The following is a 26,376-nucleotide window of genomic DNA, read 5'->3' as shown; positions in this document are numbered from 1 at the left end:
CTGTTAAACGAAGTTGTTAAAATTCAGCTGTTGGTGTTGATTTTACATAAGACTTAAAGCCAGCTGGTGCAACAGGCTTCAGGTTTTGATTTAAACCAGTAAATCTTCACTGTGTCTGATGCGATGTGTTGTGTTTAGAGCTTATTGTGCTGCCTCCAAGTGGCCAGACAAATGCATTCATGTAGATTTAAGTTTTGTTGTTGGAAACCATTAAGTGATCACTGGAAATAACACTGATGATGGTGGTGGAGAGCCTTGTCACTCCAGAATCTCTTCCTTTTATAGAATTATCTGCATCTTTTATTCTTCCTTTACCTTTAATCCATCACACCCCGTGTGTATTACGTGCCATAATGCCCAGTTTTCCTCGAGTTAATTACATTCTGCTAACCGCTGTCTTGTCTGTGTTCAGTTTCCTGAGCTTCCGTCTGCTGGGCAGCGCTCTGCCGCTGCTGTCTCTATCTCAGCTGAAGGAGGTTTTGTCTGGAGAGGTGATGATGAACTACGGAGAACACGTGGTGACGGCTCAGGTCAGTGTAACCATCTGGCTTTATTCAACATGTGCTTTTATTTCTAGCTCTCTGGCTTCCCCAAGCTGCAAGGTGGCGCAGTTAGTAGCACTGTTGCCTCGCAGCAAGAAGGTCGCCAGTTCGTGTCCCGGTGGGGGCACCGTTTGCATGCCCCATGTACCGTGGGTTCTCTCCGGGTTCTCCGGCTTCCTCCCACAGTCCAAAAACATGTTGAGGTTATTGGTGATCCTAAATTGTCCGTAGGTGTGAATGTGAGTGTGCTTGGTTGTCTGTCTCTAAGTGTAGCTCTGTGATAGACTGGTGACCTGTTCAGGGTGTCCCCTGCCTTCGCCCTAAGTCAGCTGGGATAGGCGACTCTAGTGAGGATTGAGCGGTGTATAGACAATGGATGGATGAATGGATGGCTTCCTGCTGTCCTGCCAACAGTGACCCAACAAACTCCTGCAAAGCATAAAATCCCAGGAAAATTACATCTTGGGTAATGTAAAAACAGTTTAAATCAGAGGATGAAAAACACCATGGAAAGAGATTTTTCATCACTCAACAACCTAAACATCCTCTCCTTAATATTTAAGTTTGTCAGATAAATGTATCTAAATTTGTAGGTTCTTACGTTGTGGGTTTGAAAAGCATTCAGAAAATGTGAAAACAGACAGACTCATCAGATTATGTACTTTTAGGCGGTCTTTGAACTACTCCAAATCTAAGCTTAAAATCATGATATTTTACCATCATCATTAGGAATTCACTAAAAACAAACAGTTATCTCTAACCAGATTCTGTAAAAAAAAAATTAAAAAAAGAAAATCCTGTATTCCAACCATAAAGTTATAAGTGACTCAACACAACATTAATATTCTTGCACAACAAGAATTCAGCAACTTTTCTGTTAACTGGGCTGAACTGCAGGCTGTGTTCACACAGAGCAGACAGGAATGAAGGAATAGAAAAGTGGAGATTAGCTGAATTCACCACCGTTCTTCCATTTTTTGTTGTGGGAATCCAGCAGTTTACCACTGCAGCAGAAGCAATATAATATGAATGCATGTATATTGGTTACTGCTCCATCCTGGAGTGTGAAGTTTTATCTCGTCTGCAGTTCCTCCAACCAGTAATCATGCATACACAGCTAATATCAATCTCTTCTCTCATTTTTCTCTCCCAGAAACCCGACCGCTTCAAACTGGCCCCAGAGATGGACGACTACGTGTCTAACTTCTTGCAGGGCTGTGAGGACTCAGACAAACAGCTGGCGGTGATGTTGGGCTTCTCCTCGCTGACCAACCAGGGCTACCCGGTGGTGCCGTCGGTGTGGAGGGTGGTGCAGCACCTGCAGCCTGCAGCTCTGCACGGCTACGTGGAGTGGCTGAAGAACATGTTCCTGGAGCCTCAGCTGGACAAACTGCTGGACTTCAGCACTCGCAACCAGAAAAACAACCAGGAGGGGAGGGCGCAGTGAGTGTACATGTTTGTTTGTTTGTTTGTTTGTTTGTTTGTTTAGCTGAATGAATGTCCTGTCTGGTGATGCTGGACAGAAAGATACAGGTATGAAAACTGTATGAATGTAAATGTTATTTTCCTTCTTTTTTAGTGAGAATGATGTGTTTCGCCTGAGGAAGTGGATCGTTGCTCGGCTCTCCTCCATCATTGACAACCACCAGGTGAAGAAGCAGGAGGACTTCATCATGGATGTGGCCCGGTGAGAGCTCTCTCTGGTTGAAGAACAATGCAAAAGTCTCAGTTTTTGATGAGGAGAAAGTCTTGAGCTTGAGTTGTGTTGCTTCTTTTCCAGGTTTGTCTTTTTCCACGCTTTCTTCAGCACCAAAAAGGCTTCACCTGATATCGCAGAGACAAAGGAGAAGCTTTCTGTCCCATTGGATGAAAGAACCAGAGGAGTGCTAGTCAATTCGTTCTTTGGGTGAGAAATTTCTATCTAACAGACGTCTTATAAATGTACTGAACAGGGCGGCACATTAATTAGACTGTTTTGGTGATTTTAAACCACGTTATCAGGTGGAGAGATCACACTCTGGTGACTGACAACAGTTCACGCAGAACTTAAACACTTCTGTGTTTGTTTATGTTCTCTGGTGTCACAAAGATGTCGCCAAGAAATGCCTGATAATGAGCTTCATTAGGATGAAAATCAACTGTGTGTTATGATTGATTACAAACAGGAAGAGACAGGATGAAAGTGAGACATTGTGTGCAGCAGCGTTAAAGTGAGATCACAACATCACACACTTTTTATACACTTAACGAACTGCCAAAGTACACAGAGACGGATGTGAGCAAACTAGACTGAAGTTTTGTTTTGTCTGGATTAGTGGTTTTTGTGCATTTTGTATTTTCATTTCAGCATGAAATAGCAGGTTAAAATGGTCTAATATGCTGCAATGACTGGCCTCTTATGCTATCAGGTAGAAGGCACTCAGTGCAATGTGGCTGATTTAGTTCATCTAGAGATAGAGTACAGATTTTTAACTTTTAAACACACTTTATTTCTTTTTTTACACAGAGACGCTTTAAACTGAACCTCAAGCTTCCCAAAGTGCCGCTGCTGCTCTAACATTTCGTCTTATTTATTACAGTTTGCAGCTCGATGATAAAGTGTAAACCTTCATGATGTCAAATTCTGCTCAGTTTTGTCTTTAGTTTAATTAAAATGATCAGAGTAGGTTGATTTGAGAGATAGTGTGTTCATGTGACGCTGGGAAAGTTTTTTGAGTAAGTAATTTTGAAATCGTGTTGTTTGTGTGTTTCGTTAAATGTAAATTGCTGCTGCCACATTGCAGTTTCCCTTTGTTGATGATCGATTTGTTAAATACATATGACTTCAGTCGATAAGGATGTTTTACAGGTTAGATATGTAAAGGACACCCAACACTCATCTGTAACAGCTGCTCAGGTTTTCAGTCCAGCCACACTGTTTAAATCTGCAGAAATACGTCTCTAACAGACCAGAGAGGAGTATGAGTCGGACATCCTCTTTGCATCCAGAGCAGAACCATGTTCGGACTGTTAAAGTGTGACCTCTGCTATATCACTGTCTCCTGTCTGTCCTTCATCCAGACTCCTGCTGTCCATGCACCACCTGCCGCTCGCCGACGACTCTGCTGAAGGTGCAGCTATAAACCAGAAGCGGGTGCTGGGTGTCACATCTGATGGCAACATGTGGATCTACCACCTGGTCCAGTACGCACAAGTCCTGCTTAACCAGCCGAAATGCGTTCAGAGCAGCCATCCCTTCAGCCCTGAGCAGAGACAGGCCTGGGACAGGTAGGACAGCAGAATCTCCTCAAAGTATAGTCTCTGAAAGCCTATTTTTTTGCAGATTTGGCCATAATTTTTACATTATGATGACACAATCGTTACATTTCCATGCACTTGCAAGTTAATAAAAAGGTCTTTGTCACAGTTGATTTCAAACGTGGCAGGAACATGTTTGATTGCTCTGAATCTACGTTTTCTTCCAGCATGCTGGAGTCTGTAGCAAACCTGAAAAAGAAAGCAAAAAAAGGCCCATCATCAGAGAGCAATGCTTTCCAGCAGCTCTTCTTGTTGGTTGGCATGCACCTGTTCAAGGTAAGACACACTATCACACTGCTGTTATCCAACTCAAGTCATTGAATAGTTATTATCTACCAGTGTGGAGCCGCAATCCGATACCATTTACCTATTTTAAAGTATTAAAATCAATCCAGTGTATATGCTTGACAACTGAATAGCTCTGGAATGCCTGTAAACCTGTATTTTGTACATGCATGTCAGAAAATGTGCTGCGGATTTGTTGTAGTACCTGGTTGTGTCACCAGGTGGAGCCTCTTACTGTTTAATAATGTAGCAACCAGAGAATGCAGGCATTCAGACTCAAGGCAGTTCTGTATTGGCAAGCAGTGAGCATTGTGGGGATTTAACTAATGGGCAACCATGACCAAGACTTCTGTGATGCTAAATACCCTACAGTGCATCTGTTAACTAAAATACCGGACACATGTCCACTGTTCTCAATTTGCGTTTTCAATTGATTGATTATCCTTAGCATCCTAACGCAAATTGCACTCTTCCTTTACGCCCCCGATGGATGATGGATGTAAACTAAGGTTCAGGCTCAGGTTAACAAATGCCTTGACCTGCTCCGATCCTGATCTTTGAGATGAGATAGGGACATCCATTTGTTCATGTTATTGTTCTCCTTATGTTCATGTTACTGTTCTCTTGTAGGACCCTGAAGAACTGCTGGACATCATGAAAGATCTGCAGAGCTGTATGGACAAAGCTCAGGAGAAGAAGGCCAAGAAGAAGAAGAAGAAGAAATCAAGTGAGGCCTCAAATATGACAACGATGATGATGATGCTGCTGTTTTCCTCATTTCATCTCACATATAAAAAGAAACACACTTTCTTGCCAAGAGGCATATGAGAGGATCAAAACCACTCTCATTTCTGTGTTTTATTATGCAAGTAGAGCCACAAGATGATTACTTTCTCAATACTTCAAAGGTTTGAATCAGCAGGAAGCAGAAGTCTGTCGGTAGTTCAAAAGCTTGCCCATCAGCTCCTTTAAAGCTCACAAAATAACACAAATCAGGTCCGTTTAATTAGGTCACACGTCAGTTTTATCTTGTAAACTATAAGATTTAGGTTTTAGGCAAAGTTAGCAGCTAGCTGGTTAGCGTAGCAGAGTATTTAGCAGCTGAAGAGCCAGTTATGTCTGTTGAGTTGGTGGAGACCAAAAGTGGAGCTAAAAGGAGAGTGAATGTTAACTTCATTTTGCTGCATGTTCACTGAATGTGTAGAGAGCCAGCTGTTGGTCATTTCAGCTTAATGTGTTATTTAGACATGTAAGATATTTTGATTACAAATGGGTTAAAAAAAATCGTATGTGTTTCGGATGCAGCCACGGAGCAGGAGGAGGAGGAGCCTGAGTGGGTGGAGGTGATGGTGGACATCTTGTTGTCTCTGCTGTCGCAACAGAGTCGACACATCAGGCAGGTCTGCAAAACCGTCTTCTCCTCGATCTGCCCACACGTTACTGCAGCCGCCCTCACCGCCATCTTGGATGTAAGTAACTTTTTTTTTTTTTAAAGTTATTGCCTTTATTTAAGAGGACAGTTGAGAGAGACACAGGAAAGTGGGGGAGGAGAATGGGGGAAGGGGTTGCAGCACAGGGCCATGAGCGGGATTCAAACCCTGGCCACTGCATCAGAGACTATAGCCCCTGTTCATGGGTCGCCAGCTCAACCAGGTGAGCTAAAGCGGTAGCCCGTAAGTGACATTTATTCTACAACAAGTTTGTTCAAGATACAAGTGTAGACCTGGGATGTTTTTCTATAAACATAATTCTAATAAGAAATTAGACCACTGACTGGAAGTCTTAGCCAGATCTTGTACCCTTTATTCGTTTAGGGAAATTCACAATTCTCATGGTGATAAAACAAGATAAGCCTTTAATAAGCACATGTTGGGAAATTTGCAGTGTTACAGCAAGCAAATAGCAAATAGTGCCAAAAAATGTAGAAAAATGAACAAGAAATATACATCAGTACTGTCAAGTAAATAGAATTAAAACTTCTAGATGTTGGGGATGATTTTGACCTGTGGATTAACACATGTTTGGTGTTCAAGTGAGTTTTTCTAGCATCAGTAAAATGTGTTTGGCAGCAAAGAAATATGTTACTTAGTGTAAAGCTAAGGCTTGTTTTTTATTGAAGTGAAGGTTTGTGCCACAAAGCAATAAGATGTATAAAGCCTGAGCTTTTGCTTCTCTTGGTCTTTATATAAGATCTTTTGACAATAAGATAAATATAGAACGTCACCAATCTTATCTGTTGAGGGCTTTGTGTTATATTGTTTAAATCCTGACATTTAACCCTCTGAACCCCAGGCAGTTTCTGGTCTTTTTTTGCTCCTGTAATATTTTCACTCACTGTGGGTTAATTTTTCACTGCAGTATTAAGTCCCACACCTCTAGAAACAGAACAATCATGAGTAGACTCCAGAAATGTCTAATGTGCGGTATAACACAGTTATAATGCCATAAGTGGTGTTAAAAAACTAAGGTTGAATTTTCTAGTTTTACAAAAATATGAAAAACAAACTGGAATACATATTCTCAGAATATTTCCAAGTGGAGGCTCCACATGCTGCAGCTGTTTGACAAGGACTATTTACAGTTTTACAACCTTTACACACACTAATTTTTCACACTGCTCTGCAAATCAACTCTAGAAAAATATTTCACCGTGCTGAATGTATCTTCAAAGGCCAAATAGTATGGATTTTTTTAGCCATGCTGCATTTTTTTTAACTGATCAAGCATGTTTTATTTTTCAGTAAATCTCTTGTCGTCTCCTCTCTGCTCTGTGTGAACACTGCCTGCATTTCAACAGAAAAGCTACAGATTTTTTGTCACGTGTTAGTTGCAGCTCAGCAATTCATGGTTCAATAGTGTTTTTTTTGTTGTTGTTTTTTTACAGAATCTGGTTGCTGTAAAAGGTTTACTTTTGGTGAATTTTGTATGCGGAGTGAAGTGATTTTCATGAAATATATTTTTTCTAATGTCACACAATACATTCAAGGACGTTTGGAAAGCTGAGAATTGGACAATTTTTTCTGTCTTTGCACTTTCTGGCTCAGATAAATGATGTACTTTTGCAGATATTTTTAAATTTTTAAAAAATGCCTTTCAAACCTGCTGTCGAGTTTCAGGATAGACAGCTCAAGTGGATGAGTTTTTTTTTTATTAAAGATTAAAGAAGCAAGAAAAAGAAGAGAGAAATGCTGAACTGGACCAATTTCTTGTTTGTTAGCTGATCAAATCTCTACTGCTCTACAGGGTCTCCTAGTTCAGGTATTGACTGGGAGCTTATGATTTGTAATTATGCCGTTTTATGCTCTTGTAGGTTTTGGACCCAGATAAGGAGGATGACGAGGACGGTGCTGTCGTCGTCACTGATGACACAAACAAAAGGCGGAAGAAGAAACCAAAAGAGGGGGATGACGAGGAAGATGAGGAGATGGAGGTCAGCTCTTGTCTTCTTGTCCTTATTGTCTCATGTATTGAATTCTACCCAGATTCATTTGGCTTGTCTTTTATTTGCTTATTTATCTTGATGCTGATGTTCTAAATTATGAGTTTATGTGTCACCCAGGATGATGAGTCCGATGAATCTGACGATGACTCTGATGAGGAAGCAGAAGACGAAGCCATGGATGAGGAGAAGGATGATGATGAAGAGGAGGAGATGGAGAAGGAAGAAGTGGACGGAAATTTTCGCCTTGAGTTGATGAAGGTTCTCCAGAATCAGAACGCTCTGGTACGTGTTTGGCCTGTCGCCACCTTCTGGTCTAACTTTACTGTTTTTAAATGAATTTCTCTTTAAGGCAAAGAAACCACTGAGCCCCTCCAGAGTTCAGTCACCGTGTTTGATTATAATTCATAGAAGAAACAACATACTAACACATTTTTTCCTGTAGTTTTATTAAAAATAAGTCTGACATGTGATCATGAAATTCAGGCATGTTTTTTCTATGTGTGTGTGTGTGTGTGTGTGTTTTTTTTTGTGTTCAAACTTTTGCGTGACAATGGCATTAAGAAAACGTCAGTGGGATACCAACACCATTTGACCACAGTGTGCAAGTGGCGAAAAAACTGCTGCAACTGAAGATGTTTTTATTCCGTATCAGCCATTAAGAGAGCAAAGATGGCAAAAAAAAGCCCAAATCTTTTGATCTTAGACTTTACCGGGAGCAGCATTTGTTTAGTTTCATGGTGAAAAGATTTTACAGATGCAGTGACAGAGATCAGTTTATCAGCACACCTTTCAGTCTCAACAGCTGTTTGTATGGACAGATATCTGTGTGCTTGTCAGAGTTAGTTGTAGTCCTCAATTTTCTCCTTTTGCGCTTTAATCACGCAGAGATTGAGATCTGTTTTTGAGGGCAGAAACGTTAAATGACTTTCCTCTACAGACAGCAGGTTTCCAACAGCTTTGACCGTGCCGTTAACTCAGAGTTCACCAAAGCAACCACAAATAGTCGTTACTGGACGTAGCTGCAGCTCTGTGAACACGTAGGAAATAGAACAATGAAGGTTTGTTATGTTATCCTGGAATAGTTCGTTTTAAGTTACTATGAACAAATTAAGAACAGATCACAGATGTCAGGTCGCCGTCGCCTCCACAGCAGAAATGCAACCTTAGACTGTCAGAGTAACGAGTTCACTGTTGTGCTTCATATTCAGGCCACAGAGGAGGACGGCAGCAGTGATGAAGACATGGACGATGAAGCCATGATGAAGCTGGACAAGAGTCTGGCAGCGCTGTTCTCAGAGCAGAAGAAAAGAATTCAGGCCAAGACGGACGAGAAGACAAAACTAAAGAAAGAGAGGACGCTGGTCAGAGAGTTTAAGATCAAGGTTCGTTATCTTCTGCCTTCTAAAGGACTGAAAAGGTTAAAACAGCTCAGTAAAAAATGACACCTTCCACTGACCCCAAAACTATTCCCTGTCTCTATTTGGCTGCTGCAGGTGTTGGACCTGGTTGAAGTGTTTGTGGCTCGGCAGGCCGGCAGCCCTCTGGTGCTCGGTCTGGTGGAGCCTCTGCTCACGCTCATCGACCGAGGGATGAGCTCCAACAGCGACCAGCAGGAGCAGGACTTCCTCCGCAGAGCTGCAGACATCTTCAGGTAAAAACACCAGTAGACTGATTCAGGACTTCTTTAAATTATTTCTAGAATTGTCTGGTGCTGAGCATTTATCTCCAGTGTTTCGATTCACCTGTGAAATGTTATGAGCGGTACTGTAACGTCCTTCGCTTAGATTTTTTGTCATATATGCGCAAAATTTTTAAATTCTAAACTGCTGGTGTTCAGTCAGCAGTCAAAGTTGGAGATACCAAGAATTTCTGATGGTTTTGTTGTCTGCATAAGTAAAGAACAACTAAATAAGCGTCAGCAAAGGACCAGTAACGTTGCCACAGTTGCATCAAAATACAGTCCAGTTTTAATTCAGCTGATATGGTTTCCATTAGTGGTTCAAGAAAGACTGTTGGTGCTGGTTTGGTATATATTTTAAATTGTGAGTGTAAAATGCATCTCATTCTGTGCACAAATGTAGGTTTCACAAAAGATGTTTGGAAAAGCAAGTGTAAAAGCTTACCTTTTCTGTGAGCACGGTGTAATAGGGATTGATGATATGATGATTAACAGTAAAGCGTTTTTTGTTTTTTCCAGCGGGATCTGTCCTGTAGTCATTTATTGGTAGGCTCGTTTGCAAATCAATGAGGACTGTTTCGTGTCAATATTGGACTTTTATGATTATTGCATCGGTAGTATGTACTCTTATTACTTGTATTTAGTTTGCTGGTGTGAACAAAAGCAGACTTACTCATTATTTCCAATAAATTTACTGTATCACACTATATAAAATTATATTTGAGAAAGAGGATTTGTGGTGCTAGTAAACCATCAGAACTGAACAATTATAAACCTGAAATTGTGATATTTCATGAAAATCATTTTTGTTCTACATGTCTCATTTGACAGTTTTCCCCCAAAATAATATGTTTGTACCATATTCTATTAAAAAAAAAGCAACTAAACATTCTGCTGTCCTCAGCACATCTGAGAATCCATTTGTGCTCAACAGTCGCAAGACTAAAATTCTGGGGCCAGTGCATAGAAAGGGTTCTAAATTCTGTCGTACGCATGAAATTTAGAGTGTGTGTAAGTACAAATAAATCCGTATTTATCAAACGTACGTACGGGGGTCGTACGCACATGAGTGTTGATAAATCCCACTTGTTCTTAACCTCAGTGCTCGTGCACGTTGCCTTCAGAAACGCCTCCAAGTCACCATGTAGGGCAACAACACACCTCTTTATAAGCAAGTGAAGATTTATTTTTTCCTCACCTGTCGTCATCATTGTAGCAAAAAGGGCGAAAAAGAGGAACTTTTCTGAAACTGAAATCCAGGTAATTGTCAGCGAGGTTTAAGCAAACCAGAAAATATTGTTTGGTGTGTGAAATGTTGGGATAAGCAGCAAAAGAAAAAATCCTGCATCGGACAAGATAACCACCGCAGTTATTTCTGTTGGGTCAGAGGAGATTGCCGGCAAAATTGGTTGACGTTAAGCTCAGCTCCAAAAAACGCATCACAGACCATGAAAGAGAAATGACTGCAACTGGAGGAGGATGAATTAATACCGAACTTTCACCCAGTGGATAACCCTGATCACGACAGATAACATGTTTTAATAACCAAACTAAGTCCAGCTTAAACATCTCACACTCTGTGACACTCATCAATAAGTCAGCTGTCTTCAGCAGCTCCTGCTTGGAGACCCACAGACCCACTGTTCTGCTCAATGAATGAGTCGTGCATTCCTCCAAGCCACCGGGCAACAACGTTGGATAGCGACAAATGCGCATCACAAATTATCTGTACATTGATTGAATGAAACCCTTGTCTGTTTGCAATATTAAGCTTGTTTAGTGATGCTGCTTTGAATGCAATGTGAGTGCAGTCTGTGGCTCCACATATGTTTGGGAATCCAGCGACGGCATTAAGACCCCGTTTGATTTGGGCCCGTTGGTGATGGCTGTAAGGGAACTGGATGTAGGCTGGGGCCAGGGGAGTTATGGCATCCAACACTGCCGGCTTGATCCTGCTCAGTGGTGGCTGGAAATGCTGCATATGTCTCCAACCTCATGCTGGAATGTGCCGGTGGTCAAAATCCCAGTGTACGCACTGATAACAAATGAGGCCCCAGGTACCTTTCAGCTGAACTGCAGGCAGTGTTTACACGGAGCAGAGACAAAACAAGTATGGAAACCAATTAGAGAGCGTTAAGGCAAACAAAACATACTTGCTCATTAACAGAAATGCAGCACGGCTGAAAAAAGAGGAGCGAGTTGTCAGAAAGTTGTTGGAAGATACATTCAACATGGTCAAACATCTTTGTAGAGCTGATGTGAAAAATCTAGAGCTTGTAGTGTTTGTAAAAGTGTGAGCAGCGTTGGTCTCACTTGTAGGCACATGGAAAAATGTTGTATGTAGTTTAATTTGTTTGCTCAATTTTTACAAACTAAATAATTGAAAGTTTCCATTTTTTCTCCTTTATTTAATGATTTTTGGCATCATAGCTTTGTCATGCTGCACAAAAGACTTTTGCCTGGTGACTGCTCAATAGTATAACTCTGTCGGTACCCTTCTAACGGGAAAGTTGAAAGTTGGTTTTGATCATTTGATTGCTCTGCATCCAAACTAGTTGATTTTATGTAGCCATAAAAACAAAATCAGGCAAGAACATCTGCAGAGTCTTTAAGACTCAAGTGGACCCTGCTTAGTCAGTTTCAAACTTTTCTGTGTCTTTGGTTAACTGGTTCTTCCTTTGAGTTAATGCATATGTTGAATGTTTTTGTGTGTGTGTTTTATGTTTTTTATTTTTCAGGAACCAACTGTGCAGGTCCAAAGTGTACTGCAGGACTGCTGGCGACAGACAGGGGGAGCTCCATGACCTGCTGGACAAACTGATGACTAAAGCCCAGAAACTGTCCGACTCCTCGGTCTGCCTTTACTACTTCAGGTGAAGCATTAGTGTCTGATGACTGAGCTGCATTAAAAAATTATGCTTGACTTATTCGCACGCCTTAATATTTATGAATATGTGATGAAACATGACTTGGTGAATCTTTGCTAATGTCACATGGAAAAAATTCGTTGAAGATACCGACGGAAAATAGTATTTGTACTAGATGAAAAATGAAAGGTGGTTTTGTTCAGCCAACACTCATTTAGATTTGAGTTTGTAATCAGATGTGGCAAAGACAGGCAGCAGATCGTCACATTTAACTCTGATGAGTGTGTGTACTGTATATGTGTGTATTGTGTGTTTTGCTGATGATGTACTGTCCTTGCAGTGCATCTCTGTATGTGGTCAAAGTGCTGCGAGGAGCTCCTCCTGCTGAGACCAAAGAGGATCCGGCAGCCGAAAGAGCTGCAGCAGCCGACGTATGTTTACACTCATTGATTTCATTCTCTGTTATATTTTGCTCGTCTTAACCTCCTCGCAGCGGGGGCTGCTGCCTCTGGATTATAGTCAGGAGAAAGTGTGACCAAGAAATCAATCAGATAGTCGCCTAATAAGAGCATATGTGGGGTGTTTGTTTTTTTTCTCCAGTTTTACCCAAAACAAGTCATGCAGAGTACAAGCTTGGGCTTTTCTTTAGCTTTTAGGTCACAAGGTTGGGCAGTAGACAGACTGTAATTAAATATTTACACTGTATGCAAGTGCTACTGTTGTAGTTTCTCTCATATTGACTGCAGCTTTGCACCATATAAATTCCACCTCTTTTCCTGTGTTTTTACTGGGTCAGGAAGTGGCCTGGATAACGTGGCCCCCTTTCACTCAGATCGTCTTCTTCACACAGATTTCTTGTCATTTTTAAAAAGTAAAGTTGTCGAACATTTGTAGTTACAGCTTCTTAATTGTGAGTATTGTTTGATTTATATGACAGCAAAGTAATTATCTTCAGGTTTTGAGGTGTTTTTTCCGACATTGTATGGCTTGTGTAATTATTCAAGAAGATCATTTAATTCTGAGCTTTCTGTCTTTGCAGAAAATTTCTGTGAAAGTACAAATTACAGCTGCGACTAGCAATTAATTTTGACATTGATTATATGTAGCGTCCGCTATATATAGATACTTTGTGCACGTTTCCACAGTTACCTGCAGGAAGACGCTGCTGTCTGTTTTCATTACCAGAGAGGAGAAATAATCCATAAATGGTCTACCTGTTCATTAGTACAGTCAGCTTTGGTTTCAGTTGTCCAGATTTTGATTTGTTTGTCTCTAATGCTTCTGCCTCTGTCTCTCTTTTTTTTTTTTTTTTTTTTTAAATAACCTTTGTATGACTAACCATGGTTTCGTTCTATCCAAGTGTCCCTTTTACACTGTGACAGTAGTCAAGCCTCCATCCAGATATAGTACAATTTTTTACTGGATTTCCAGAATATATGCCAAAGAAAATCCAAATGCACGTTGTCATCCACTGTTGGTGTGCTAATATTTTAAGTGGACAGTACTGAGACGCACAGTTGGCTCTAATTCTGCTGTCAGCTGGAATTTAGCCATTGTAGATGAAGACATAAATAATAACTTTATTTATAGAGCACCTTTTTCAAAACAGAGTTCACAAAGTGCTTTGAGCCAAAAAAAAAAGGGAGAAAACTGAGTCAGATAATAATACAACAGAAAGAAAATAAGACCAGAGAAGCAAATGGCAGAAAAATGAGAGTTAAACACAGTAAAAGATACAAAATGCAAAATACAAATATCAGTTGATACAAATAATGCGCTATATGCTATAGCAGGTTAAAGGAAAGTAAAATAATAATATGAAAAAATGTAGAAAGAAAAAAACTAGTAAAGGAGAATAAAATAACAGAGAAGACATTAACATTGTTTAAAATGCAAGTTAAAGTTCAAAGTTTGGAATATCTCGTAGGGAAACTTTGGTGGAAATATTTGCAGGATTTTTTTATGCCTCTCTGCCTGTAACTGTCGTGGCTGGAAGTGTTATGTCTTCTGGTTGTCCGTCCTGTTCTTGTGAACGTGGTATCTAAGGAGGGCTTTCAGGGAATTTCTACAAATTTGGCACAAATATTCACTTGGATTTGAGGATGAGCTGATTAGATTTTGCGTGAAGGTCGTCGCGTCCTCACGTCTGTCCTTTTCTTGCGATAAATCAGCAACACCCAGAGGGATTTTAAATACACCTGGAACTTTGCTGCAATATAAAAAGTCTCTAAGTGAGGAGAGTGAGTTTCTTATTGGAAAGTATAAATTATGTCATGTACATCAATACAGTGACACCTCCTGTTTCACCAAATAATACAAAACAAACTAATGATTTTTCAAGATTTATGCAAAATGTGGATAAAAACTGAAGCAGCTCAATGGAATTCTAGTTTAATTATTTACACCTTTCCTTCTGCAAGGTCAAAAGAAAATCTGAACCCTGATGTGTGTTTGATTCTTTGCGTTGTTTGCGTGCAGGTTGAGTTCATGGGAAATGTGGACGTGGATCGTGTCTCCACCGTGTTCAGAGAGGCTCTGAGCTCCTTCATGAGCAGGAGGAACAGTCCGCTGACCGCTCAGATGTTCACCGACTTGTTCACCAGGTTCCCCGTGAGTACGACCGAACATGTCCATCACCGTGCAGATGTTGGTTCAGGTCACCATGGTGACAGAAGCAAAGTCTGTGCAGCGGTAACTGATGTGTTTTATTTGCAGGTTTTATGTGTGAAGCTGTTGGACACAGCAGTGCAGAACATCACATCTGGGATCAGAGAACATCAGCAGGTAAAGATTTTTATTTACACTTTGATCCTGCGGCCAAATCATGAAGGACAAACCTAAAAGGAAAAAGTGGAGTAACTCGAGCTGAAAGCTGCCAAATTGATTAAATACAAATGCAGCACATAGGCTACGTACTTGTCATTACTTTGGGCTAAATGGCACAAAAGTAAATTAAAAGATTTCTCAGTGCTATCTACTAGAATTATGCCTCAAATGAACTTGTGCTTTCCAAACCGTGATTGGTGTTGTGCTCTCAATAAACTGGACCTGTTTCTGATTTAGTTCATGAATTTGGATCCTGCAGCTCGTGAATTATTGTGCCATATGGCTTTTTAAGTGTTAAAAGAAAACGCTGGTGATATTCTGTATTTATGATTTTGTCAACAAATCCCATAAAAATAGGAAAGTCAACACTTTTTTTTAGTGGCTCTCTGACTTTCCAACTCTAATGGAGGTATAAATCTGTAAAAACAGCTCACAAATGTACAATATCAATTTTAAAAAGGCTCAGTGATTTTCTGTAACAGCTGGGTTCTGTAGTTTCTTGCAAAAGTTTCTCAAGCAGAAGTAAACATACATTTGTTTTTCTGCTGTCGATTAATTCAGTTTTAGTATTTACTGCAGCAGGACAGTGTATAATAGGAGATGGTACTCATTGTGATGAAGAAACATGTCACCCAACACTGATTTTTTTTGTTTTGTTTTTGGACAGCAGTAGAGCTCTATAGCACAGAGGCTGCACCTGTTCGTAAAATCTATTTATTATTGGTTTTGGTCTTGAATTTCAACAGTCATAACATTTAAATAGTTACTTTTTAAATAGGAGTAATGACAATGCTGTCAAAATGAATGCATTATCTATAAAAAGCAAAAACTGCTAAGTTTTGCTACCATCCTTCAGGCATTTTAAGTACAATCTGTTGAAGCCTGCTAAATCTCCTAAACTGTTTCAAAACATTCAGACTTCAGCTGGAATTTCATTTTAGAGAGGGGGAAAGAAGTCATGGGAAGCCTTTGATAAGTACAGCTTTTAATGAGAGCAGTGTGGCACAGTGGCATGCACCACGATTCAGGTAGTAGATAGGTAGGTAGACATTAGACAGACGTTGGAAGCCAACCTTCACTGTCTGACTCTTAAGAAAGAATTCTTTAGTCTTTAACACTGTTGGATCCAAGGCTGTAGTCGTTGACCTTGTCGCTGTGATGATCCTCGACATGAAGGTTTGTCACTTGGACACATCGTATGTGCACGTTTGAGGTTCACGGTGGAGTCAGAAATGTGCACCTGCAAGCAGTCCGAATTTTTTCCAAATGTTGCAGGAGTACTGGGAGCAGAGTAACGCTGCACACACAGAGACAACTTTAAAGGGGATGGCGGCCAAAGTATCTCTTGATCGGACCTTGTATAGTCTGAAATCTTGGCTCCCGTCATTTCAGACAATCCCTTGTCAATGATTTAAGTAATCAGACTGATTCTTTTATCTGAAATAAGAAACAAACCTGCATTAAAAACAGCCTATAAAAATACAGTTTTGAAGGCAGTTACAGCACTTCCATGTCACTGGTATCTTTTGGACAATTATAGGAAAGGATTGTAGTTTATCTGCTGGCACTGTTGTGAACCAAACTACAAACTGCTGTAAGTATCACATATGATGTTTTAACATTTCTTTTTACTGCGTATTTTCGCAGGGAAAGCGCACAATTATAAGTAATTGCACCAGAGTTAGCCAGCATTTAATTTACGTTTGTTGTCCCTGATCAGGTAGACAAAAAACAACCACAGAACAGCAAGTGCACTACATAAAACACAAGACCTAAAGTTCCATCAGTGTGAGATAATAAATACAACCAGCAAACAGAATAAATAAAAGGCAATAATTGGTGGTGGTTGTGCTGACTTGAGGCCAGTTTTAAAGACTTCAAACCTCCCTGAGTCTCGAATGTTTGTGGCAATAGAATTTCACTTTCCCACTTTTTTAACTGAGAAAGCTGATTGACCAGAAGCCATCTTTCTGAACTGCAGTCACCTCCAGCAGACGCTCCAGTCGAGTTACTTCAGGTTAAAGTGCTGTATGAAATCAGCTGGATTCTAGTTCCAACAAAGTCAATCTCAGACGAACTTTTGTAAGCTTCTAAATAAACTAAACTAAAGCTACTTGGAGCTCTGTGTACGTCAGACTTCCTTTTTATAGATATTACTTTGTGTGTTTAGGGTCAAGCGTGTGTGTTGGTGTTGCGGGCGATGCAGAGCCGGGAGGTCCAGCAGCTGCTTCACGGTGCTCAGTGGACGGAGCTGTGTGAGAAGGTCACAGAGCAGCTGGCAGCGGTGAGTCAACACAACTCTACAGAGCTGGGATACTTCACCGAACAGGGATTCAAGATATTTGCCTAGTTGAACCCTCTGAATCCCAAGAAGCTTCTCCTGTCAGATCTTTACCTACTATGGACTCATTGTTCACTGCAATATCAAGTCCTCCTCTCTGCTCTGTGTAAAATTACAGGATTTTTGTCATGTGACAGTTGGTCACAGCTGAGTCACTCATGTCTTTCCTGTTACGTTAAGGAGTGCAGATTTATTTGTTATTTACAGTATCTTTTTAGAGTCAACTGTTTAATTTGTGTTGATTTTGGTAAATTGTTTTGATGGAATGCCACATCACAGGTGAGTAGTTTGAGGACCATTGGAAAGTTAAAAATCTGATGATTCTCTCTGTTTTTACATTTTGTGGCAGCAAATAGTGTCACTCCTTTAAATGATAACATACCAGACAGCAGGTTTTGCTGTTCAGAGGGTTAATGTCATGTTTTTGTATACTCATTGTTCCAAACTTTCACGAAAAAAAGCTTCCTGCCCGACAACAAATAGCAGAAAGACACGCTTAGTGATTAGGAAGTGAACAGAGAAAAACATTAGCAGCTAGAGAGCCAGATATTTTTTTCTCAGGAATTGGTGAGACCAGAAATGGAGATAAACAGGGAGGAAATAATGGACTGAAATTAATGCTAATGTGACTAAACATCTGCTGGATGCGGAAACAAGGCAACAGCTTGCCAACACATTTGCGAAATCAACTTTATAAGGTGTGTGTGTGAGTGTAGCTTTGCTGCTTCTACATGGCCAAAAATTATTTTAATCAGGTGTAAAGGAAATTTTAATTCACACATTTGAGGTTGTTTTTTTTTTGGTTTTTTTTGTCCGTCATTGGACGGTTGTTGGTCGGGATGCACTGATCCGACTTTTTCATTACCCAAACTCAGAGTATCTGCCAGAGCTCCCTGTTCCCAATTTCCATTCTGTAAACTTCTCCTTGTGGAACTGATTGAAAGTCATATTACTGTGTGTATAATGGCACAAAGCTGCAGCTGCACATCATGTCTTCACTGTAAGTAGAGATGTTCATACAGCGGCATGCTTTCGGCTTGTTCACGTTTTAATTGTATTATTCTGGAAGGCTTATGAGATTGCATCGTGCTGTGATAAATGATGATTAGAGCCTCTGCTCCGCTCGTTGTCCTCTGCGTGTCCTCTGGAGAGCCGAGGGTGAAGACATGCTTAATTGCAAGTTTCTGCAAATCTTCGCCAAACAGTGGCACCTCCCGTCTTATCGGTTCCCTCCCAGAGAGAAACAAAACTGCAAAACAACACAACTGCTCCAAAGTGTTCCTTGAAGTCTGGGCTGAATGTTTGTTCTCACAAGATGTTACGTCAGTTCTGAATTCATGAGCTTTCTCCTCCATTGAGCTTCACTGGACATACTTTAAAATTGAAATGCCTTTCTGACCAGTATATATAATATTTGTAATAAATGCATGCACATTTTATTATAGTTGAAGCAGATGTGTGTTAAAAAGCCACTTGCAGTTTGATAACCCCAATAAATTATCTTACAGGAAAACTAATCAAAAGCTTGATTCCTGTATTCAAATTTTTATTTAACCTGAAGAAAGAAAAAGAGGAGATGTACCAAAGAGAGGAAATGAAGCCATGCTAATTCAGTTCTTAATTTGTTTACATTTTTTTCTGTAAAAAAAAAAAAAAAACACAACAAAACAGATTGATAAGCAGTATTAAGAGTACGAGTTTTAGTAGTGTCCCTAGCAGAGACAACAATGTGACAGATGGTGATGCATTGTGGGGGGAAAAAATCCAGCTTTTTTATCTGAATTTCTGCATTTATGTCTCACAACAATTATTACAATTCTAAACCATCATTCTCAAAAAGTGTAAAGTATAAATTTATTTTAAAAATTCAACCTGCAAGTTGCTCTGTAATGTGTTTCCAACATGTAACAATTGATGTTTTGGTCTCAGCAGCAGTTTTGTGTCCTTAATTCACCACAGTAAATGAACAAAGCAGACATTTGTTTTTAATTTGGATCAATAAGGTCAGTCTTGGGGATCTGTGCTGATTTAAATCCAATGGATCTGATCAGTGTCTCCCAGGTGGTTGATGAAGGCAACAGAAACGTGGATCTCAGTCTAACCTCAGTGTCTTCTTCCCTCAGACTCTCGAGCACGTTGGCCAAACTGAGGGCAAAGTGGTGAAGGAGAAGGTGGTGAAAGTCCTGGAGCTCTGTCAGTTTGTGTTGAAGCACATTCGACTTCAGGTAGGCGGTCTGATAGTATGGAGATGAAACCATGAGAGAGAACAGATGATGTGGTGTCTGATTCCAGACTGAGTCTCTGCTGTCTGTCCTGTGTAGAAGCTGTCTGTGGAGCTGGATTCCCTCCAGAACGTCCTGCAGCAGCTGACCAGCAGCATCGCTTTCAAGAAGACCGGCAAGCTGGAGGACACGTACTGGGCTGTGATGAAGCACTTTGGAGTCACGTGAGTTACTGCGTTGTTTGTATCTCTAGAGGTGATTCTCATGCAGGAATCTAATGAAAGAGAGAACTCAGGTTTCTGCAGGATCCTTGTAGCAAGTCAGTAATCAGATTTCCCAACTAGTGCATGTCTAAAAAATGTATTGAACCTTCTGAGCCCCAAAATTTCCCAGCAGGTATGAAAAGCAGGTTTTCTTAACAAAATCACTAAAAAACCATTTATCAGAGCGAGTCACTGATCATGAAAATGTTAGTCAAACAAAATGCAACATACCTCTAAATGCTCCCTGATCCCTTAAAGATGCTTTGAATTCATCTCATGACATCGGCTCTTTAAAATTCAGACAATTTTGCAACAGATTCTAAGACATTAATACGATCTGAGCATCTGGGAACAGACAGCAGGAATAAATCCTGGGAGTGAATATGTACGTTTGTGATGGACGTAGATTTATAGGTAGATAGGAAGCAGAACAAGATTAGTTTTGAAACGAGATTAGCTATATAGATAAGAACCTTGTGATTGTTTCTACGGGTGGACACGGCAGAACGTCCAACCCGAGCTGAGATTTAACAGCTTTTTGGGGTCCTGGGTTGCTTATTTGAAACCGTTTTAGTGAACATCAGTGTAAAGATGGATGCTTGATGCCCTTGTCCTTCTATGAAATGTCATTCATGGATGCCAGGACTTCACAAACACTAGCCACTGTGCATTAGTGCATATATTCACCCCCTGGACGATTGTCTCGTAGTTACCACCCTGAAGAAGGGCTCGGCCCAAAACATTGGTGCATTAAATCACATTTCTTACGTGAGTCACGCTGCGCAGACTTTTCAATTTGTCTTAACCTGCATTACTGATGCATGACTCTGCTTCCTGATTTTCTTTTTGTTTCTTTTCTCCTTTATTTATTTATTTTTTTCTGTCTGTGTGTGTCGGAGCATTAGGATGGCAGGACAGCCTCTGTAATAAGAGAGCAGTTTCAGCTTTACTCACATTCTTAATTCAATTATTTTGCACACAAGGATGCACCGCTACATGTATTGATCTTTGTCTCAACCAGCCACTGCGACACTTTTTCTCTGTCTGCAGTCTCGTCTGTACACATGTAAAAAGTCCACAGGAAAACCAATTGCACTTAAAAACGGCCAAAATATTGATGTACAGAAGCTGTCTAGCTGTAAAAGAGGAACAATTTGCCCAATAAGGTTTAAATATGTTGAGGAAAAACTGCCCGTGACTCTGTTTGCTTGATTGTTGGTGAAGTAAATGTGCAGCATCAAGAAAATCTGGAATCTTTGTCACCTCACAGAAGACACACAAGCATTTTATAGTCAAGTATTGGTTTGTCATTACATGGTTCGATAATTGGACCTATAAAAGCTTTCCAACACCAAATCGCTCCCACCAATCCTGCGTGACGACAGACTACAGTCGAACTTAAAAATAAACTACTCATAAGACTCTGAACTCTCGTTGACCCGTCGCACAGCCCACTCTGTTTTCTGATACGGTGTTTTCTGCTGCTGTTGTCTCTCCAAAGATGTGATGCTCAGGCTGCAACATGAAGGTGAAACGGAGGTTGTGTCTCAGTGATTAAGTTTACATGAAGAGACGAGCTTTAAATAAAAATGCACCTCTGAAAAGGGAGTTAGTATATAAGCTAATGTTTATGCATAAAGGATAAAATGAATAAATGATCAACTTTACAGCCCAGTTAAGTGCATTTAAACACTGTTTCCTTGTTTTGTAGCTGTAGGACAGTTCATGATATAACACAAGCAGCACTGTGTTCTCTGTATACCTGCTACATTAACTCAGACCTTTGTGTTGCGTTTCTTTTTCCCAGAACCCTTTGCATCAAAGTCATGCTCTCATTGAAATGAATTAGAGAGGTCGTGTCATTTATGGAGAGCTGCTTTAACATTTAAAAGCTCGACTGGACGTGCATCAGACATCCGTAATTCAATTCTTCGTGGTCAAAAAGAACATTTCAGACATCCACAATGTCATTCCTCTGAGGACGAATCACGTCGCTGTTAGCATTCATGTGTCTGAGGTTTCTCATTACTCGTATCTGCAGCATGTGATGAGCAGACGTCTGCAGCTGAATTCTGACGAGTTTCAGTTTCAGATATCTACAGTTTAATTCTGACGACTCATAATTGCATTTCAGGATATTTTTTTATCCCTTCAATTCACGGTATCCATAATGTCCTTTGTAGATATCTTAAATTAAATTTTACCTGGGCAGAATCTCAAGCTAGAATTCTGCTCAGTGAAAATGTAATTGCAGGTGTCTTCAATTAGAGTTTTGTAGTGTAATGCAGATATCTGTACGTCAGAAGCTACGGCGAGTCGAGGCAGCTTGTTTTTCAATCTTACTATGATACTGCAGCCATAACTGCAGAAGACAAGATGTTTTACCTCAACGTCAGAGCAACCTGGATGTTTTAGAAAATTTTGACCACGAGTCTCTTGTAAACGATGGTCTCATTCTCCGTTAGCTCTTTGCTGATGAGCCCTTTCTATTTCACTGCATTTTCTAACCATCTTATCCAGGACACAAACCGCCATTACTTCTGCTGACACTGTTCAAATGCCTTCCTGAACTAGCATCCAGTAGGAAGCCGCAAATGAGCACCGTCATGTGCAACAATTCAGAGTCATCATAAAGATGTTTGAGACATCTGCAGCCATTGTAGCTGAATTAGAGATTTCTACAGTAATGGGAATAACGGCATTATTTTTTTCAGTAACGGGTAATCTAACTAATTACTATTTACAACGCCGTTACTGTTACTGACAATTAAATGGGGTGCGTTATACACTGAAGCTACTCATTGAAGTTCTTGTCATACGACTTGGCTCTCAGCCACAGGAGCTGCAAAGCCGTTCACTTTTCTCTTGCTTTCGTGGGAAGCCAATCAGAGGCAGTGTTCAGTTTACACACACACACACACACACACACACACACACACCACACACGCACACAGCAGCCCCACACACACCCAACTAGCAGGTAAACTGAAGCAATGGCGAGTGAATGGAGGGAAAGTTGGCGTTTTCACGGTGGAAGTACAGACACTACTTTCCTCCCCTTGACGTAAAAGGCAAGAACTTACATTGGAAGTGTACATTATGTCCCGGAGCAAAGTGTTTGTCCACATCCGTTGTAAGCAACTATAATCTAATGAAGCATCTCTCAACGACACGCTTCTACAAAACCAGTGACCAAAAACACCGTTGCTGACACTGTTGAAGACGATGATTTTTCTGCTCCAGCTTGGATCCATGGATGGATGAGTATGAGGAAAGAGTGTGGTGTAATCTGTTTAGTGCAGTATAGTTTATTGTGAAAGGCTAAGGGGAAGTACCGGGAAGTGCCTGAAGTTGGCTTGGCAGGTTGTGGATGAAAAAGATTCTGAGTTTGGTTGAAAGCATAAAAAATAAAGACCGTCCAGCTGCTCTACAATGTGTCGCTTAAATCCTTACGCCCAAGAACACGACAAAGAGCATATGTATGGATAGATGAATGAATGAATGAATGAATGAAAGACTGTTTCAGAGCTAAAATTGGATTTGTCCAAGAAATTCATATTTTTAGTACGATGTTAAAAGTACTTCATATTGTTAAACTGTTTCTTTTGTCTTCAAAAAAAAAAAACAACTTTAAGTGCAGTATGTCTACCAGTTGTATGAAGGTTTGAGTTACTTAATTTACACTACAGAGAGTTAAAGCACTTCATATTTAAACTGATTGCTTTTATTTTAAGGAAAATACTTGAATAGTACACAGAGTTAAAAGCACTTAATTGTTATATTGTTAAACTATGTATTTTCTTACTAAGAAAACTCTTGAAGTACAGTATGTCTACCAGTTGTGGTCTGTTGAGATGCAGTGAATATTAAAAGCTCTGTGTAAGAACCTGTCTATGCAGTTCTACTCGATTCAACTGGCTTGTGAACCCTGCTTAGACAAAAATCCAAATTCTTAGACATATTTAAACTTCTTCTTTTTCTTTTTTTTTTTACAGTAACGCAATAGTTACTTTCCCTGGTAACTAGTTACTTTTGTAGTGGAGTAATTCAGTTACTAACTCAGTTACTTTTTTGGAGAATTAACTAGTAACTACAACTAGGTACTTTTTTAAAGTAACGTGTCCAACACTGGGTTCTGACTGTTGTTTTGACTCGTCAGAATGTTGAGTTTGATAACGACCGGTCAAAATAACGTTGATATCTGTAATGTCATTTCTGGTCAAACTCCGCTGATAAATGTCAAAATGGTTTGTACCACTTGGACTTGCTGCTTTAAGACCATTTTTTGTGTCTTACATGCACATCTAATGTTTGTCCAACAACATGTAGCTGTTTTGTATTAATGTTTGGGGCTTTCTTCTTTGTGTGGACATTTGAGGCCGGTTGTGTTTCAGAAATCTCTGCAAAAATATGATTTATATATAACTAAGGAGAATTTTAAAGTGCAAGGCCAAATGTTCAGTGCTTGCTAATACTAATAAGCGTGGATGGTTTTTTCAGTTTGTAAAATAATTTACCAAAGAATTTCAACTTGTTTTTTTTTGTCTTTTTTCTTTAGAAGTTTTTATCCAGGACTACTTTTTATCCAGGACTACTTTAAAACGGGATTCATGTATAATAACATGTCGCATCTTTTCATGTTGCTGGTTTCTACAACCTTCATGTTGACCTTTCCGTGTGTTCACGTTTGCAGGAAACCCAAAGCTGAGAAGACGAAGCCTGACGCAGACGCCGACCAACAGGACGCTCCCAAGAAGAAGAAAGGTTTCCTGCCTGAAACGAAGAAACGTAAGAAGCGTAATAAGCCTGTTTTGGAGCCGGCGGGAGACAAGTCAGCCTCCACAAACAAACCAGGGGCAGACAAAGGACAAGCCAAAAAGAAACAAGACAAGAAAACTAAACAGAAGCGACCGGCCGACGGAGCGACGGCTTCACAGCCGAACCCAGCCAAGAAGAGCAAGATGCAGTCTGAGAGCCAACCGGCCAAGAAGAAGAAGAAGAAGAAACCCAAACAGAAGAAAGAGGGAGGAGGGCAAATGTAAAGTGGACATGGTTATTTAAATGGACACACAGGCTTTTGTAATTTCCTTTTAAACGGGCTGTTTTTGTCTTTTGTCTGCCGTTTCAGTTCTGATAATGTTTTGATATATTTCTTTAAGAAATAGTTCCACATTGAAAATCTTTGATGTGTGGGAAGTGAGTTAAGACAGATTATTTTTCTAATGTGTGACTGCTGTTGATTAGAAAAATGTCTCCAACAATAAAAATGCTTCTCTTCCTGGAAATCCATCAGCTCTGAAAATAAATGAATGAAATGAATGAAAAATGCTGCATCTAAAAAAAAAAAAACCATGGTCAAAGCGCATATTTGGTCTCTTCAGCCTCCAAATGCAATATAAAACTGCTCCTAATGCTCGCTGTCAGTGGCAGCATTTAAACATACCCCCTAAAGTATTCAAAACATACATATATATTTTTCTCTAAAAGTACTAGAATCTGTGAGGCACTCACCATGTGCAGTGGATTTCCCTAGATTACTGAAACCCCAGATTTCCAGGAACAAATTAAAAAGCGTGTGACAGAAATAGGACGAGTCCTACCCTGAGGATCAAGCTCATCTTTCCTTGATGAAAAAAAATCTTCCTGGGCTTTATTTACCTTACTCACCTTTATATGATATGCAAGTTTTCACCTCCTGCAGGGTGTACGAAGGTAAAATATGCAGCTTAGATGTTTACCAATACGAAAAAAAAATAGCATGCATTGATTATTGATGTAAAATCTACAAACCCACAATGTATTCTTAAAATTCTGAGCACTATCCATCTCTGCAAGAGAGAAAAACTTACTGATTATTCTGGTAGTTTTCTGTTAAGTTTCATGAGCATTTTGCTAGAAATTAAAGCAAAAACCTTTCTCTTGGCTATTCACAGTGTAACTAAGAGAAAAAACACATCAAGGTAAAATACTGGTGGTCAAAATATCTGCAAATATCTTAAATGTTAAAACTAATTTTAATACTGTAAGAAATCATTTAATGGTCCCACATCACCCAAAAAAATAAACTAATAGATTTCAACTGGGGGCTGCAAGGTGGGTCGGTGGTTAGCACTGTTACCACACAGCAAGAAGGTCGCCGGTTCGCGTCCCGGTGTGTGGAGTTTGTATGTTCTCTGCGTCTCTCTGGGTTCTCCGGCTTCCTCCCACAAGCTCCAAAAACATGTTGAGGTTAATTGGTGATTCTAAATTGTCCGTAGGTGTGAATGTTAGTGTGCTTGGTTGTCTGTCTCTAAGTGTGGCCCTGTGATAGACTGGTGACCTGTCCAGGGTGTCCCCTGCCTTCACCCTAAGTCAGCTGGTATAGACTCCAGGCCCCAATGACCCGAGTGAGGATTGAGTGGTGTGTAGATAATGGATGGATGGATTTCAACTGTGGACATGAATTACAGTTTTGGCTGTTGTTGTTGTTTTTTTTTTTTATATATATATTAACATGTAGATTGATCCTTTCTTCTGTGATTTTGCTGGATGTTATCTGTACTTTAGCAAAAATATGTACAGTATGTCAAAAAAATAACATTTTTAAGTTCTTAACATGCATAATCTTTCAAAT

The 26,376-nt window shown here is 40.1% G+C and overlaps 1 protein-coding gene across 1 annotated transcript in view; it reads left to right on the top strand.

Moving 5' to 3' along the window:
* mybbp1a (MYB binding protein (P160) 1a) overlaps positions 1–25,089 on the top strand; it is a 33,406-nt gene extending 8,317 nt beyond the window's left edge. Inside the window, exons 8-27 of the mRNA XM_008285929.1 lie at positions 413–530; positions 1,696–1,985; positions 2,122–2,229; positions 2,323–2,448; positions 3,603–3,809; positions 4,007–4,115; positions 4,755–4,851; positions 5,430–5,593; positions 7,435–7,554; positions 7,684–7,848; positions 8,775–8,948; positions 9,060–9,217; positions 11,983–12,117; positions 12,452–12,542; positions 14,590–14,721; positions 14,827–14,895; positions 17,108–17,221; positions 19,402–19,503; positions 19,600–19,724; positions 24,457–25,089. Coding sequence (XP_008284151.1) covers positions 413–530; positions 1,696–1,985; positions 2,122–2,229; positions 2,323–2,448; positions 3,603–3,809; positions 4,007–4,115; positions 4,755–4,851; positions 5,430–5,593; positions 7,435–7,554; positions 7,684–7,848; positions 8,775–8,948; positions 9,060–9,217; positions 11,983–12,117; positions 12,452–12,542; positions 14,590–14,721; positions 14,827–14,895; positions 17,108–17,221; positions 19,402–19,503; positions 19,600–19,724; positions 24,457–24,805 — 2,953 coding nt within the window. The 3' untranslated portion in view covers positions 24,806–25,089. The remainder of the gene's footprint in view (positions 1–412; positions 531–1,695; positions 1,986–2,121; positions 2,230–2,322; positions 2,449–3,602; positions 3,810–4,006; positions 4,116–4,754; positions 4,852–5,429; positions 5,594–7,434; positions 7,555–7,683; positions 7,849–8,774; positions 8,949–9,059; positions 9,218–11,982; positions 12,118–12,451; positions 12,543–14,589; positions 14,722–14,826; positions 14,896–17,107; positions 17,222–19,401; positions 19,504–19,599; positions 19,725–24,456) is intronic.
* The last annotated feature ends 1,287 nt before the right edge of the window (positions 25,090–26,376 follow it).

Source organism: Stegastes partitus, unplaced genomic scaffold (genome assembly GCF_000690725.1).
Source record: "Stegastes partitus isolate 25-593 unplaced genomic scaffold, Stegastes_partitus-1.0.2 Scaffold423, whole genome shotgun sequence".
Lineage (NCBI taxonomy): Eukaryota > Metazoa > Chordata > Actinopteri > Pomacentridae > Stegastes > Stegastes partitus.
The sequence above is the reverse complement of the archived record's forward strand: the minus strand, read 5'-3'. Positions and strand labels throughout refer to the sequence as shown.